The sequence below is a fragment of the Schistocerca americana genome, chromosome 6 (genome assembly GCF_021461395.2).
Source record: "Schistocerca americana isolate TAMUIC-IGC-003095 chromosome 6, iqSchAmer2.1, whole genome shotgun sequence".
Taxonomy (NCBI): domain Eukaryota; kingdom Metazoa; phylum Arthropoda; class Insecta; order Orthoptera; family Acrididae; genus Schistocerca; species Schistocerca americana.
The window spans coordinates 603,698,766-603,715,182 of record NC_060124.1 but is presented as its reverse complement, the minus strand read 5'-3'; the positions used below and the strand labels follow the sequence as shown (position 1 = coordinate 603,715,182).

Below are 16,417 nucleotides of genomic sequence, written 5' to 3'. Positions count from 1 at the left end.
TATTCACAGATGAGGCCACCTTTATACAGTGTGGTATCTACAGTTTTCACAACAGTCATCTGTGAGATAGTTTGTAAAACTCCCACGGTATGGTGACGGCAAATCATTGGTATCAGTGCAGCCGGAATTTGTGGGCTGGGATAATTGGCTACCATATTTTGGGATGAGTCTGCCTTCCATGTCCCCTAACAGGTCGGAACTATTGGCATTTCGTGCGGGTGACTTTGCCTCCCCTACTGAAAGACGTGCCATTGATGATTCAAAGGGTTATGTGGCTGCTACATGATGGTGCTCCACCTCATTTCACCATTAACGTCCAGACACATCTCAGTCTTGTCTTTCCTGGTCGATAGATCAGATGGGGGGGCTGCAGTTGCTCCTCAGTCAGTGGATCTCAGCCTGTGTGATTTCTGGTTATTGGGCCATCTCAAAAGTATTGTATATTCAGAACCCATTCCAGGTGTGGAGACACAGGAGCAGCGTACTCATGCTGCCTTTGATGCTGTTTGGACGCAGCCTGGTCAATGTGAAAGTGTGATACACAACATCCTGCGGCACATACACAAATGCATTGGGGCACATTGAAACCATTTTCAACAAATACTGTAACTGTGGCTGCTTGGTACAGTGCTTATTACCCCACAGTCTCTTTAACAGTGTGTGATTGAATAAATAGTCTTTAGCATAAAAACCATACATTTCTGGAGGACATAAGTTCATTAGACCTTTTTTGTTCCATATCCTTTCATCGATCAATCCCTAGAGTTTGTACACAGTAGAAAAAATCAACCTGTATGTTTCAGCATTAGGTCACTGAGGCTGACGTTGAAATATATAATTAAAAAAATTCCTCATGAGGCAACTACTGTGTTCTCATACGGCATTCTTCCTAGTCTTTGCATGCTGGATGAATGACAGATACTTTGTGATGCTGCTAAAACTTTTCTTTTTAAGTAATAACTGAAAAGGATCCTTTATGTGGATCTGATTTTATCTGCCTATAATGACAGAATTGAATTACACATGTGCTGTTAAACAGGTCTCACAAGAGTAAATTAACAGTTTGCAGGTTGGTCAATATGTAACGGTTAATGGTGATGTTGTGTCACATCTCAACATCTCTTCTACTCATACAAATGACGGAGGCCTCTACAAGTGCATTGCATCTTCCAAAGTGGGATCTGTTGAACATTCAAACAGGTTAAACATTTATGGACTTCCTTTTATCCGTCCAATGGAGAAGAAAGCTATTGTTGCAGGGGAAACACTAATAGTCACCTGCCCAGTTGCAGGGTACCCTATCGAGTCAATTGTGTGGGAAAGAGGTTCGTATCAGATTTAAGCAAATTGCATGCATCTTTAATATAAGGTGTTGAGTATGTATTGTCATGCCACAAGATTATTATTAATGAATAATATGGTAGTTAAAAATCTTTGTGAGTAGTAACAAGTTACATTAAAAATTGCTACAAAATTAACGTTGATAAAAGTAAAGCTCATTTGTATGGTAGAGAAAATAAATGTGACATACTTAAGTATAACAGGTTCGTTTATTAATTGGAGAATGACGTATTGACTGCTGAAGCTTTTTTAAGAGAAAAAATGACACATTGGTATCTACACTGTACATCAGACATATGTTCTGAAATTATGTACGTTATGAGATGAATAAAACACATTACTCACACACATTTCACATTTCTACATAGATGACATAAAGACTGAAGATCAAATCACATCTAAAAAACTAACAGAAAGAACGTGTTAGCACTAGAATGATGACAGTCCCAAACTGACATGGTGGATTAGTTTTGGGAAGATAAGGATGAGAAGAAGACTAAATTTAACTTATAGTCCCCTGTGCTCTTCAAAGGGCCAAATGAAATAATAATGCTAGTTCAGGGATGAACTTGAATCTCCTGCTCTCTATAGTCTACAACCTGTAATCACAAAATGGAAAGCTTCCATTATTAATGCACTAACTCGGGTGGTAACTCAGATGAGGAGTCCATAGTTATGTCTTGCAATGCATTAGGACCTGTGTTGAAATGCCTTCTGAGTTTAAGTTTAAAAGGAAATACTATTAGGGAACTTTAAACAGCATTCATGCCAACTTTCAAGTAATAGCTCTTTTTCTAGCACAAGTACACACATTCACACACTCAACCACACAGACGACAAAATGCACACTCCCATGATCACGGCAACAGTTTCTAATGGTTTTGGCGACAAGAGAAGCCGTGCAAAACTGGATTGCGAACTTCACACTTCTCTTACTACAGTTGACTTACTTGAAGCTTTTAGCCAATCCTCTTCAAGCATACAAACTCTTGCAAGTCAACATTAACCATTAGATACTATTAAATATAACTGCAGTGTGGTGGATTTAATAACCACCAGAAATTAAAAAACAGGTCTTGCTTCTAGCAAGTCTAACACTAGACAAATCATGTTTCAGTTGTCTATAACAATTACAATTATTCAATCACCAATGACTAACACACAGTTACTCCTTGTACCCTCCATACAGGTCCTATGGCGCGAGTGGCAAACACTTGTCGATGTTGCTCGTCTGATGCAGCTCCTGTCCTCCCGGGACCAGCGTCCATCCTGCACACACAGACATGTGTTGTGCAGTAAATAGGGTCTCTCTCCCTCACACTTATCTTTAAAATATTGCGTGTTCGAGGTGGCAGAAGGTTGAGTGGTTCCAGAATTTATGTGTAAATTCTCGAATCACTACATATCCCCCTCCTTAGATCGAACAAGTGATATTTTATACATAATTACAATGTACATTAATAACACATAGGATAACACTTCATTTTTCAACAATACATCTTTTTCTATTAATAATAGCAAATACTCTTTTTCTTATTGCTTGGTCATTCCTTTTTTCCATTCTCCTACAATTATAAAACGTGAAACTTTCATTCGATGTTGGAGTTAGCTCTTTCAATATCTAAAACTTGAGAGGACCAAAAATTTCTGTTTTCTGCTCTTCCAGGCGTCATGGACCCTTGAATATTTCATCCTTTATTCTAATTCTCTGTACTACCTCTTTAGTATGTAATGACCTCATTACTTATAGTAGTCTGTAGTCTGGAGGAACTCTGGGAAAAATAAAAGTGTTCCTATTGACACTCAGAAAACATAATAATGCTAGTGAAATATAGAATTCAAACTTACCAGAATAATTCCTACAAAATGTGTGACTTCTATCATGATACTGTCCTTTTCCCCTCGGATCAGCGTCTATACCTTACACGTGGGTTGACCCTATGAGTGTCTCCTTTCATTTTGGTAGGTACACCCCTTTAAATTCCTATTCTCTTATGGTACAGGTCAATCCTCTTCTTGTGCCTCTGTCTGCACAGTGTAGGTCAGCCTTTCTTAGGACTGCCTATCTGCCCTTTATGTCCAATAAATGCTGGGTGTGCCCTCCTTATCCTTTATGAGTGGGCCTCTAGATTCATTACCCAAGTATACAGCTTTACGAACACTGTAATTAAATATGCTCTGGTAAAATTAAAAAAATCTATTTCACACTTCTTTTAGTATCCTAGAGTCCTCCTCTACTTCTCAACTTTTATACTTTTGGTATATTCTACCTCTATACACTATTCATACAAAATGTGTTTACTTGTGTTATAAGAGTCCCACTGGCCTATAAGTCGTCAGTATATTTGTCAGGCCGACCTTCCTTAACAATTATCACAAACCCTTCTTCTCTGGCTTATGCTCTCCTTAATTACTCATAATTCCCACCTAGATATACTCGATGTAAAATTAGCCTAGTTCTTCTATACTTATGCACATAGGCGGTATGGAATGTGTGTGTGTGTGTGTGTATGTGTGTGTGTGTGTGTGTGCGTGCGCGCAATGTAAAACCATCAGAATAAACAACATTGTGAATATTTCATCACGTACACACCTCTTCCCCCACAATATTTGACGGTTATTACATAATTTCAATCTCTCCTTTCTTTGTTTGCATCTTTGTGTTCCGTTGTGTGTATGCTTAAGTGTGTCTGTGTATCCTGATTCCTCGGCCTACGTATATGAAATAAGTTGAAGGTTATTGGAAACCATGGAAAATAAGAAGGACTTTAGCGATAGAAGTATATGAATATGTAAAGAGGGAAAGATAGACAGGTACTCAAATGAGAAATAAGAAAGGAAAAAGTAGAAATGGTTGCTAAGATCGAAGAGGAGAAAGACAATAGCCCCAAAGACAGGAAACCCTTCCCACCCTCCTTCCCCAGGATACCTACTTCGTCAGCACTTCAGTGAGAAGCTGGAGGAGGTATTGTGTTAAATCGTCTCCTACAGAATGGACATTCTCACCATCACCCTTGAGATCCCTGAAGAAAAATCTTAGCAACACCTATGGAATGGCAAATGGTGAAGAATCAGTCACACTTGTCTGCGAGGGTCACTTGGAAGGTGTGGTGTGTGTGCTTTGTTCGCACTGATTTGCCTATTGGTGTAAATCGTGCTTTAATCTACAGTACCCACCCCTTCCAAAACTAATACAAACCCTCCCCTTTACATCACATTTCCAGTCATAATGGACCTGAGAAAACCCTCACCCTCCAATTCATGTTGCTTATTCTCACCGGCACTGTTGGCCTGACTTTTCTTGTGCTGCTCTGTCAGCTGTTTGGGACCCATCTTGTGCATAGTTTCCAGTATCCCAGTGTCTTTGTGAGTGCCTCATATGAGAGAGTTCTGGAGAATTGTGAAAATGTTCCAGAAATTTCATCGACTGTCAATTGGCAGTCTTCATGAATAGTTCCCTTGATTTTTTCACCAACTCATCAGTCATATTGGAAGGTCTTCCTCTCCTCTGTTTGTCATGAACATTTGCTTTGCCTCCAGTAAACTTGCTGCACCACTCGAATACACTTGTTCTGTTCACAAAACCTTCACTGTAAACTGTTTTTATTCACAAAAAAATGTTGGTAGGTGTTATTCCATGCATGAGTAGAAAGTGGATAAACAGCTATCTTCGAACTTGGAGGGATGTCTTACCAACATCTTTCACACAATTGGACACTACATTGTGAGTTTATGTACTACATTAATATTTTCAGGTAAATTCCTAGTTGCTCATTTAAAATTTCTTATAATTATATCTGTGCACAAAACTTTGGTTTTGTGGGGGGCATAATGATGGCTGTACATATTTGTTACTAGCTTATATCAACATCACTGAGTTTTAAGAGTATCTCGTGCTGTTAAAGTGAGAAACAGCCTTAAAAATCATCAGTACCTTATGGTTGCAGATGGCATGGAAACTACTGCATTGAAGACACAGAAAAGGGTGCATTCACAAGACTTGCAGCTGTGATCTTACACTGTCCACTTCCTTTTTAAAGATGGGGGGAGGGATGTAAATTGTTCCTTCATTTGAATCTTTTGGACCACTGTAGCCAGTATCAAAATGATGAACAATAGAATTGAGAATGTCAGTGCCTTAACTGCCAAAACTTATGTCGATATAGTAGAAGATGGGAATTGTGTGTCTGGGAAGCAAGAGTGCACAACACTGCTGAAGGAAGGAAGATTTTAATTAAAGACTTGCACAGGTATATAAGTTTGCTCAGCAGTAGGCCTACCCAACTTTTGATATGAAATGTGTTTGTAGAATTGAGGAAGACAGTTTGTAAGTTTGTTAACTCATCAGTTTGTGGAAGCGAAGGTGAGCCACGTAAAAAAAAGAAGAAGAAGAAACTGGAAGGATTTGAACGTCATATTATTGAAATATATCTAAAAACAAAGATGATGTGACTTACCAAACGAAAGTGCTGGCAGGTCGATAGACACACAAACAAACACAAACACACACAAAATTCTAGCTTTCGCAACCAACGGTTGCTTCGTCAGGAAAGAGGGAAGGAAAAATGTCTGCTTGTGTCTGTGTATGTGGGGATGGATATGTGTGTGTGTGCGAGTGTATACCCGTCCTTTTTTCCCCCTAAGGTAAGTCTTTCCGCTCCCGGGATTGGAATGACTTCTTACCCTCTCCCTTAAAACCCACATCCTTTCGTCTTTCCCTCTCCTTCCCTCTTTCCTGACGAAGCAACCGTTGGTTGCGAAAGCTAGAATTTTGTGTGTATGTTTGTGTTTGTTTGTGTGTCTATCGACCTGCCAGCACTTTCGTTTGGTAAGTCACATCATCTTTGTTTTTAGATATATTTTTCCCACATGGAATGTTTCCCTCTATTGTATTCATATTATTGAAATATGTTGAAACGTAAGTGGGAAGAGAAAGCTGAAAATGAAGCTGTTTCAGAAATGACAGGAAATGAAATAAGTGAATCAAATATCCTTACCAGAAGAAGTGGCATGGTACATATGTCAAGGCATGACTGAATAGCCAACGTGCTGTTGGGAGAACTTGTGGAGGACAAAGATAATCAGAACAGACAAATACAAGAGTGTGTGAAACTTGTGGTCAGGGGAACTGTGTAACATTTCTCATCGGTGATGGATAAATTGGTACAAGATGATGGACTGGTGGATGTTCCATCACATCAGGAGGCAGATGTGCACTAAATGGAGAAGAAAAGGAATGTGAAGTGTGTTATTCCTGAGCAACCTCTGTTGAGTATGCTTTACTACTAACTGATCAAATATCACTGTAAATGTACACTAATTGTTACCACTGAAAAGTTCCTCAGACCTCAGTTTACCTTAATATACAGTAGGATGGAGATGGTTGGACAGAGGAAAGTTGAAGTTTTATTGGTTGAAGTTTGGCATTAAGTGTGTTTGTGCTCTTGGAATTTGAAGATTGTTCTAAAACATTACCATATTTACCTGATGATAAGACGACCTTGAATATAAGATGACCCTACTATTCTTAAGAGGTTCCTTGAGAAATATTTATTTTTGTAATATATTCAGATTAAACAAAACTACAAACTTTTCTCTGCTAAACAGTTAACATAAACCTATTCTACACTTATGTCATTGATTGGTTGTCTACATTTCGATAGTACAAGGAGAAATAAAATAAACAAAATGAAACGGTTTACAATAATATTTATCTTCATTGCCTTTTTTGTTTACTTGGACTGTCATCTGTCGTGTCACTATTGTTCATCGTCATTGTCATCCTAACAAGACAGCTGTGAAACTTGTTGCGGTTTCTGCAGTTGTGATTCTGGTGGAACCAGAGAGCACAGCTATGCCACCCCCCCAGCCTTCCTCCCCCCCCCCCCTCCTCTCTTCCCTGGATACATAGTGAATTCCATTCCTATACTGGCGTGAGAATGTTACATATCGTCTGCCCGCTGCTCTCTTATTGGCTGTGTAGATCCAACAGCTGACACACCCCCAGTTGTTCCTGTCATATCTCACAGTGAGCGTCAACAACATTGCTGCATAAAACACATATCTACACCACAGGCCCAAATCTAGACTTTTAGCATATCTCGCAGAAATGTATGCTGTTGTTGAGAATTATCCAGTTTGAAAGTCAATTTGATTCCGAATGCAAATGGGTTCAGGCTAACTGCAGTTAAAACAATGTAGATGTTCATAAAAAGCCAAAGTATGCAGTATACATTCCGCTGATAGTAATATCTTCCAGGGAGCAGGTCATATGTAACAGCAGCAACTAATACATAAATAAAAGATTGCAATCATGATTTAGTGCAATTCTCAAACATGCAGTGTAGCTACATCTGTTGGTATTATCTCCAAAACAGGTCTTTCTGCTATAATTTATTCTTGCGCTAACAATTGCGGCCAGTCTAATGTCATTTATTTTGTTTTTTAGACATTTAATTCTGGATGAATGTGCTTTCTTGTTTCAACTGAATGCCATCAGCTTGCTTCAAAGCTGATAACATTTTTTGGTGGTATTCTAATATGTGAACAGCAACTGAATTTCTCTTTTTTCAACCCAAGTGGCAAATAATTACGGTTTCTCATAAACAAATAAAATATTGACTTAGGTTCAGAATTAAGTAATGGTTTTTTAATTTTGCTATCTTTAAGGAAAAGATTTTCACCTTTGAATGTTACCTTTACTTAAAAAAGCAGCAAAAATTTATGTATACAGTATCCAAGTGTATGAGAACTTTTCTTGCAATCCTGTTGAAATACAACAAAAATTTGTAAGTTGATAGAATTTAATGCTGTTTCCTTTGGTGTTTCACAAAATTGTCAAGTTTTAAGCAGAGCATTAGATTGTTGTATTCACTAGTACATAGTTTCACACTAACACCGTGAGCCATATGTCATGTGATTGGTCGAGCAAGGTTGATAGTGCATCAAGTGCTTCGGCCTATTGGAAAATCTCGAGTCAGTCTGAATGCAAGCATTGTTTCTACACCTATCCTTGGGGATTCTTCAAAATAAATTTGTATGGAACCTCAACAGCCAAAGTTTCATCAATAAATTTAAGAAGATCCTTGTATTAATCTATTAAACAATGTAAAGATGTTGACCTCGGCAGCAATTGCTTAATCTGCGAATATAAGACAAGCCTGTATTTTTCAAATGATGAATCTGTGAAAAAACCTTGTTTTATTGTCGGGTAAGTATGGTATTCTTATAACAATGCATAAAATAGGTGTCATGATAGTATCCAATAAACAAAATAAGTTTAACACTTTCAGTCAAGGTGCAGTTTCATAACTGTTGAAATTATGTTTGTATTAGTTATTATACTTGTATTACTTATTTATGCAATATATATCTGTGTTGCAGATGGAAGAGTTCTTCCAATAAACAGGAAACAAAAAGTTTTTCCTAATGGTACTCTGATAATTGAAAATGTTGAACGGCTGTCTGACCAAGCAACTTACACATGCGTAGCTCGCAATTCTCAAGGTTACAGTGCAAGAGGAACACTGGAAGTGCAAGTAATGGGTAAGTGACTGTCTGTCACTCAGTTTGAAGACCACCCCAATGCTTGAATTTATGTTAAAAAAGAAATGTCCTAGTGAGTTCAGCTATGTTGGGCACTGAATATTGAGAGTAAATGAGATTGCCAAAGGAGATACTGACACACAAATATAAACATGTTGATAGGGAAACGTATCAAAAGTAAAAAGTAGTAAAGTAAAAATTAGTTGAAAATTAATGATAAATTCCAGTGATGGCGGAAGATGTAACATACTGAGGATTTTGAAACATGAAATCCTCATTTCGTCATTGGAAAGAAGTAAGTGTGGGACGCAACAGTGAAATTAAGTAATATAAATGAAAAAGAGTAAAAGAGAGACCATACTATGTCCAAGCAGCCACAGTTGTTACATTTATTACAGTTTAAGGCTGAAAGAAGAGATTGCACTTGTGTGTATTTTATGTTTTATTTCACATTTGTAAACAACATATTCAAACACTATGACACAAAGGCACACAGTAAAGTTTACATCGCTCAGTTCACCAAAGAATTTACAGCGGTAGTGCTGCCAACTACACTTTATTACTTAATGAAATACAAACTAACGTAACTGCAACACTTTTCCTTATTTTATTAAGAAAAAAGGAGGAAATGAAAAACACAAACATATCAACATAAAAGACCCAGTTTTTGACATAAAACTAACAGTCTTGGTTTTACTATGGACTTTGTCAGTATATCTGCTAAGTGATCCTCAGTTGAAATGTGCCGAATGCCAGACTCTCCTTCCAACACTTTTTCTGCAGTGAAAAAATATTTTATCTTGATATGTTTTGTCTGATGATGGAATTTAGGATTTTGTGTGAGTTTCACTATTGCCTGATTATCTGTTTAACAGCTTCTGTTGCAACTACCAACTAAGTTTCTGTTGTGGATGTGGCAGTCATTGGCTGTCTTTGTCTGAGCAAGGAGGTGGATCCACCTGCACTTGTGATAATTACACCAGATGTTGACAGCCCGATTTTGTTGCCCCCCCACCCCCCAAAGTCTGCATCACTGTAGTGATCACTACACAAATTTGGATGATAAATTATGCCTAGGTCACATGTACCTGCTACATAGCGGAGTACCGCTTCAACCTCACTATATCTTCTGTTGATGCTGAGTCCAGGGTTCGAAACAGGAAGCTCTCTCTGTAAGCTACATCAGTGCTCCAACCGCTTGTCAATATGGAAAGTTGCACGTCTTTGCATTCTTCCTTTCTGTCTGTGATGTGTCTGGTTCTTTCCCAATTGGTTTTGAGACAGGTTTGCAGCCCTGAAAATTGAAACGCTCCAAGATCTTCATTGCATAGGCTTCTTGACTTATCTTGATTGGACCATCATCAAAGTGTTTCATCTCAAGTCCAAGGAAATATGATGCTGGTTTCACAGTGATGTTGAGTTCAGCCTTCAATTCGTTAACAAACTTCTTGACATCCTGCTGATCACTTGCCATAACTAACCCATCATCAACATAAAGGGCGACAAACACTTTCTTGTCACGTCCTTCTCTGACTTGTCTTGAAACCTGCAGACAAAAGAAAAGCTCCAAAACATTTACACCAACATCTCAGGGCTTGCTTAAATCCATAAAGACTTTAATTTGCAAAATTTTGTATTGTTATCTTGAAACACAACCATTTATCTCTTCTTCTAAAATAATTCACTGAAAGGTCCACAGACATCAGCTGACATCATTTCACCTGGCTTGGCTGTCTTCTCTCTCTGACCGAATGGTAAACAATGTGCTTTGCCATAAATGCAAGGCTCCCAAAATGCGTTTTCCAAGTGAACATTTATGCCTAATTCCCATTCTGATTTAACTCTGACATGTTGTTTATCCTGCTGTCCGCCATCTTTCATAATACAGCTGCAGTAATGAAGTCTTTTCTGCAGCATTTATCACAGCAATTTCTTTGGGCAAATTTGGTTTAATGTCTAATATGTTCCATATGACTCCCACATTCCATGTAACACTACTTTGTCATCAATTTTAAGCCAATACTCCCTTGTTGATGACTTAAATTCACTATGATATTTCTGTCATGAGCAGCCAACACTGAAAACAAGATTCTAAGTAGTTTTGGAGCATACCACACATCCAACAACATAATATCCTGACCATCAGTCAGTGACTATAACTTAATATTGCCTTTTCCCACTGCCATTAGGATTTCTTTCCCAGCTGCTTTTATGCCACATCGAGTATCAAATTTTAAGACATCTGTGAAGTACTTTGAAGAGTTGGTTACATGCCTTGTAGCTCCATTGTGCACTCACCATGTTGTTGAATCTTCTTCAACTGAATCGGCTTCTTCACATACACACATCAACACAGCACTAGCAGCTGAACAATCTTCCTTGCTTTTATTTCTATTTTTCTTTGATTTTCCATCGGAAATCCACTTTTTGCTGCCTTCACATAGTGGGCCTTTTGTCTACAGTAATTGCAAGTGTCACTTCTTCTTGCTGATTCTTAACAAACTTTCCTTTGCCATCTTGCTTTTGTTTGCTTACATTTATCATTAATGCTTCCTTTGGTGTTTTGTCACCATCGGCATTCTTCATGACAGTTCTTTCAAACATACATAACTGTATTGTTAATTCGTTAAATGTTCTCTTCTCATCCTGCATTAACAACATACAACTTGGTTGAAAGTTATCAAGTTCACATGGTAAAATACGCAAGGTCTTGCAAACTAGCATTACGTCTGGTAAAATACTTTCATTTTTAGCTTTAAGCCCACTGTTTAATTCATTCCACAAACTTTTCAGTTTTTCTATGTGAGTAGACACTTCTTCACGTGGTAACCTGGTAAAAGAGAAAAAGTCTGTGCAGATTTTGAACAATTGATCCTTGGCTGAATCTTCAAACTGCTGTTTTAAGGCATCACTTGTATCACTGACAGTTTCCTTCTCCATAATTATTTGATACATTTCATCACTAATATCAATAGTTATCATGCACTTTGCACAACCATGTGCCTTTTAATACAATCCAGACTGTTCTTTGTGGTTTTTAACTTCTATGTCTGTTGTGCCGTCTTCCAGTGATTTTGGCTTCACTAATTTCTTATCAGTGGCATCCGTGCCCCATTGTGGTAGTCCAGCAAGTCTCTTATTTTTCCTTTCCAAATTGGCCAGTCCACTACCCCAGTTAGTGGTGGTGGTGGTTAGTGTTTAACGTCCCGTCGACAACGAGGTCATTAGAGACGGAGCGCAAGCTCGGGTTATGGAAGGATTGGGAAGGAAATCGGCCGTGCCCTTTCAGAGGAACCATCCCGGCATTTGCCTGAAACGATTTAGGGAAATCACGGAAAACCTAAATCAGGATGGCCGGAGACGGGATTGAACCGTCGTCCTCCCAAATGCGAGTCCAGTGTGCTAACCACTGCGCCACCTCGCTCGGTCTACCCCAGTTAGTGCTTTAATATTTTTTGACATATCCATTTCTGTAGACCTTTATCTCAGAGTACATTGTGTGACCTAAAAGTTACTTCTGAATGCAGATCTTTTAACCTAAAACTCAGCTATCTACATTTCTAACCTCAGAACTCAGCTGTCTGTACTTTACCCAACACTCATTTGATGAAACTTTAGCCTCCAGTTCTTGACTACTGTATTTGCTGGTGGGAGAAAAATCACTTGTTTTAACACTTACTTACACTACACAGTTCAGAGGAAGGTTTCACAACACAGTTTTCACTCAGAGCACATGTTGTCATATTTTCACTGATATTTTGTCACTGTTTCAAGTCATTAATTAACTTGAGGCACTTAGACAAAACTGGGCCGATAACTTGTTACATTTATAATATTTTTAGGCTGAAAGAAGCGACCCCTTGTCTGGATTTTAGGTTTTATTTCATGTTTGTAAACAACATGTTCAAACACTAAGAGACAATGACACACAGTAAAGTTTACATTTCTCAGTTCACCAAAGAGTCTACAGCAGTAGTGCTGTCGACCTCACTTTTGACACTTAATTAAATATAAACAAAGATAATTGCAACAACAGTCACAAGAGGTTAATAAAGGCAAGGAACAAAATTAAAAGCATGGAATTTTGCTTATTAATACACATAAATCCAAGCACTGGACTTGCAGATATAAATATTCTAGTGTCTTGTGATTTATTCATCTGTTTGAAAAAGTGTGACCTTGTGGATCTAGCCCACCCAGCCATTTTAAATGTTAATTCAAATTGATTTAATGTTGATCTTTTCCATTTTTCTTATTTATATTCATGCATATAGTCTGAGACTGAGTAAACCTAAACAAAGTAAAAAAAAAAAAAAAAAAAAAAAAATAGGCCTTTTTAATAATCCAGGTTCATATTTACATATTTCTGATTGATTGATTGATTTATTTATTGATCCATTTTCATCTACAGCTGCACAATGTGCAATTATTTTATGTGTGATAATTGTACTTATGAAACAAATTAAGTGATGGTAAAAGATTGCTGTACAGACAAAATATCTTTAAATGCAAGACAGTAGTTTTGTTTATTGATAACATTAGAATTTGTTCATTTCTGTGGGTCTAATCGGTTTGTTTCCCATTTTGTAAATACACTGACTGCTGTTTCATTACAGAAGCAAAAAGAAGAATCCATCAGAGAAACATAATTTAAAACAGCTTTTTTTGCATGAACAATCTGATGAATATCACAAATTATCTTACCCTCCCCTTTTTACTTCTGCAATTTCCCTAATTTGAGTCAGGTATGTTACTCTTCATGAGTAGACATTTTTTAGAACTTTCTGTTCTCATTATGTTCTATTATTAATAAAATAATAGTAAGTTATAATCACTTACTGTCTTGCTTTCCAGATAGAAGCATTGGACATGTCTCATAGCAATCATTTTCCATTCCTGTTATTAATTTTTAAACAGGTGTAATGCAAGTTGCAAAATTTTAATTATTAATTTTTTGTTGTACTTCAGAGGGTGTGATAAATTCTGGACTGTTGGAAAATTGTTCTGTTTGTTTATGAAATTATTTCCACTTGCTCTTTCACTCCAGTATCTGATGTTGGCTGAATAATATGTTTGAAAGAATATATTAGTTTCATTTGTGCCTTACATTTCAGACAGTTTCTGTGGTATAAACATGAATGTGACTTTTTTATGTTTGAAGCTTTTGTTGAATATCATCAAACAGCTATTGCAAATACTCTGTAAATCTATTTGAAAATATAAGCAAACAGGTAAGCTACATATGCAATAGAGTTAAGTGGCTTTTATCTCACTTCTCATTTTAAAATTGTGTGTTATTGTTGAGTATTTACTTCAGCTTGTGTTTCATGTTTCCAATATCAGAAATTTGGTCAGGTTGAATAAGATGATGTCATCAGCATTATACAGACATCAGATTACTATGAAGGTGTTAAATGTATGTTATACTAGAAAGATAACCTAGATGTTCATGAAATTTGCCATGTTTTGAGTCGCTTTGTATCTAACTTGGCAACCCTCCTATCCTTGATTTAGATAAAGTTTTTGGTATGTATTATTCAGTTTAATTACATGAGGAATGTAATGACATAAAGTCCTAATCATAATTACATGAGGAATGTAATGACATAAAGTCCTAATCATATTATACTGAAATGCTAGATTTATGTAATCCATTTGTCTGTTATCATTTATGAGGCTTAAAATTAAGATACAATTCTACATTTATAATATTTTGTCTTCTGAATTCCAGAAAAAATGTTCAGTATTCTGCAAGAATTGGAATGTCAGTTTTAAATGAAAAGTTTTTTGTAAATGCAGGGTGGTCCAAAAAGAATGCATGAATTTGAAATTAGTAATATTTAGGTTTATTTTGATCACATATGAAATGTTTTTACACCTATACAATGGGCAAGTTACCCAATTTAAGACATTTTTTTTTTTTTTTTTTTTTTTTTTTTTTTAAATATGACATTGGAAAGATGGTGTCCTTCTTCATGCACACACATTAAAAGTCTTTCTTTAAAGCTCGGCATAGCTTTTGTGAAATTGTCCTGTGAAACAGCAGCAATTTCCTCACATATTGCAACCTCCAGATTGCTGAGAAAATAAATCAAATGGCCCCCTTAGAAGAAGTCACAAACCGACAGATCTGGCAAGCTTGCAGGTCATGGAGATTGCTGAAATGTGAGATCAAGTACTGAGGAAACATTTCTCGAACAACTACCCTGGATGCATTAGCTGTCTGGGCTATGTCTCCATCCTGTTGGAAGCACATTTCCCCATCCTGTTGGAAGCACATTTCCTGCCATGTTGATCCCCAAAGCCTGAAGTTGTGGCCGCAAAAAGTTGCATAGCATTGCAACATAACATTGAGAATTTTACGCTAGCACCACCTTCTTCGAAAAAAATAATGTCCAACAATCGCCACCTTTGAAACTCCTCATCACAGGGTCACTATAGACTGTACAGTGGTTTATGATGCAATTCTTTTGGGTAGCCTACTGCCCAACAGCAACAGTTTTGCTTATTTACAAAACCATCCAATTGAAAGGGAGCTTCATTGCTCACCTTTACATCATCAGTAGCAAGGACATCAATCACTTTCTTACAAAACAAGTCTCTGTTTGTCAAAATCACATTCATGAAGCTTCTGTACAATCATAATTTTATAAGGATGGAATTGTAACTCACAGTTCAGGATGCACTGTAGTGAGTGATGATACATTCTCAAACTAGGAGCATGCCATCTAGTGGAGCAGTGAGGACCTTGGAGAACAGATCATGTTGTTCTGTCGACATTTTCAGGAGTTCACACCATATGAGGGTAACGAGTCAACGTTTTCTTCATAACTGATTTAGTGACAAAGTATAGTGTTGTGATCAGATATCGAACCAATATGCTCAACATGTTTATGGAAAAGCTGTCAGTAACATAGTCATTACTTTTGAAATAATGTTCAGTAGTGGAAACATGATGCTGACCAATTGTCTGTGCTATTGTTACTGAAACTAGATGTTCTAACTGACAGAATAACAGTGCTCCACTTCTACTACTTGTATCAAATTCCTGTGTTCATTTTGCACCACCTTTTGTGTATCATATCTGGAATGGTTTCTGAGGTAAGAGAACCTTCTTCTTCTTCTTCTTCTTCTTCTTCTTCTTCTTCCTGAAGCATATGTGCTTATACAGGTCGTTCATGTAAGGTAGAAGAATTGCTAGAATAAAGCACTGTCTGAAATATTAATGTGATAAATTACCAACTGTAAAATTTACAACAGCTGTGGATCTTACTAACTTTTACAGTAAAATTTCATAATAGACTCAGAAGAACATTTTTCTCACCCAAAACTTTATGTCCTTGCCTTTATATAACTTTATATTGGCAAGAAATTTTATTTATGGAGTTATCATTTCACTGTGTGTCTATTTTTATATTATATACCTAAGTCTCACTTAACCCGCTAACACTTTGGCCGTAGACTGGTTGTCAGAGAAGTAATTAACACATACCGCGAAAGCACATACACATATTAAGTTCTAATAGACATG

The 16,417-nt window shown here is 37.1% G+C and overlaps 1 protein-coding gene across 1 annotated transcript in view; it reads left to right on the top strand.

Moving 5' to 3' along the window:
• The window catches only part of LOC124619387 (Down syndrome cell adhesion molecule-like protein Dscam2), an 853,562-nt gene that overhangs the window by 544,626 nt on the left and 292,519 nt on the right, over positions 1-16,417 (top strand). Inside the window, exons 11-12 of the mRNA XM_047145731.1 lie at positions 1,063-1,325; positions 8,725-8,886. Coding sequence (XP_047001687.1) covers positions 1,063-1,325; positions 8,725-8,886 — 425 coding nt within the window. The remainder of the gene's footprint in view (positions 1-1,062; positions 1,326-8,724; positions 8,887-16,417) is intronic.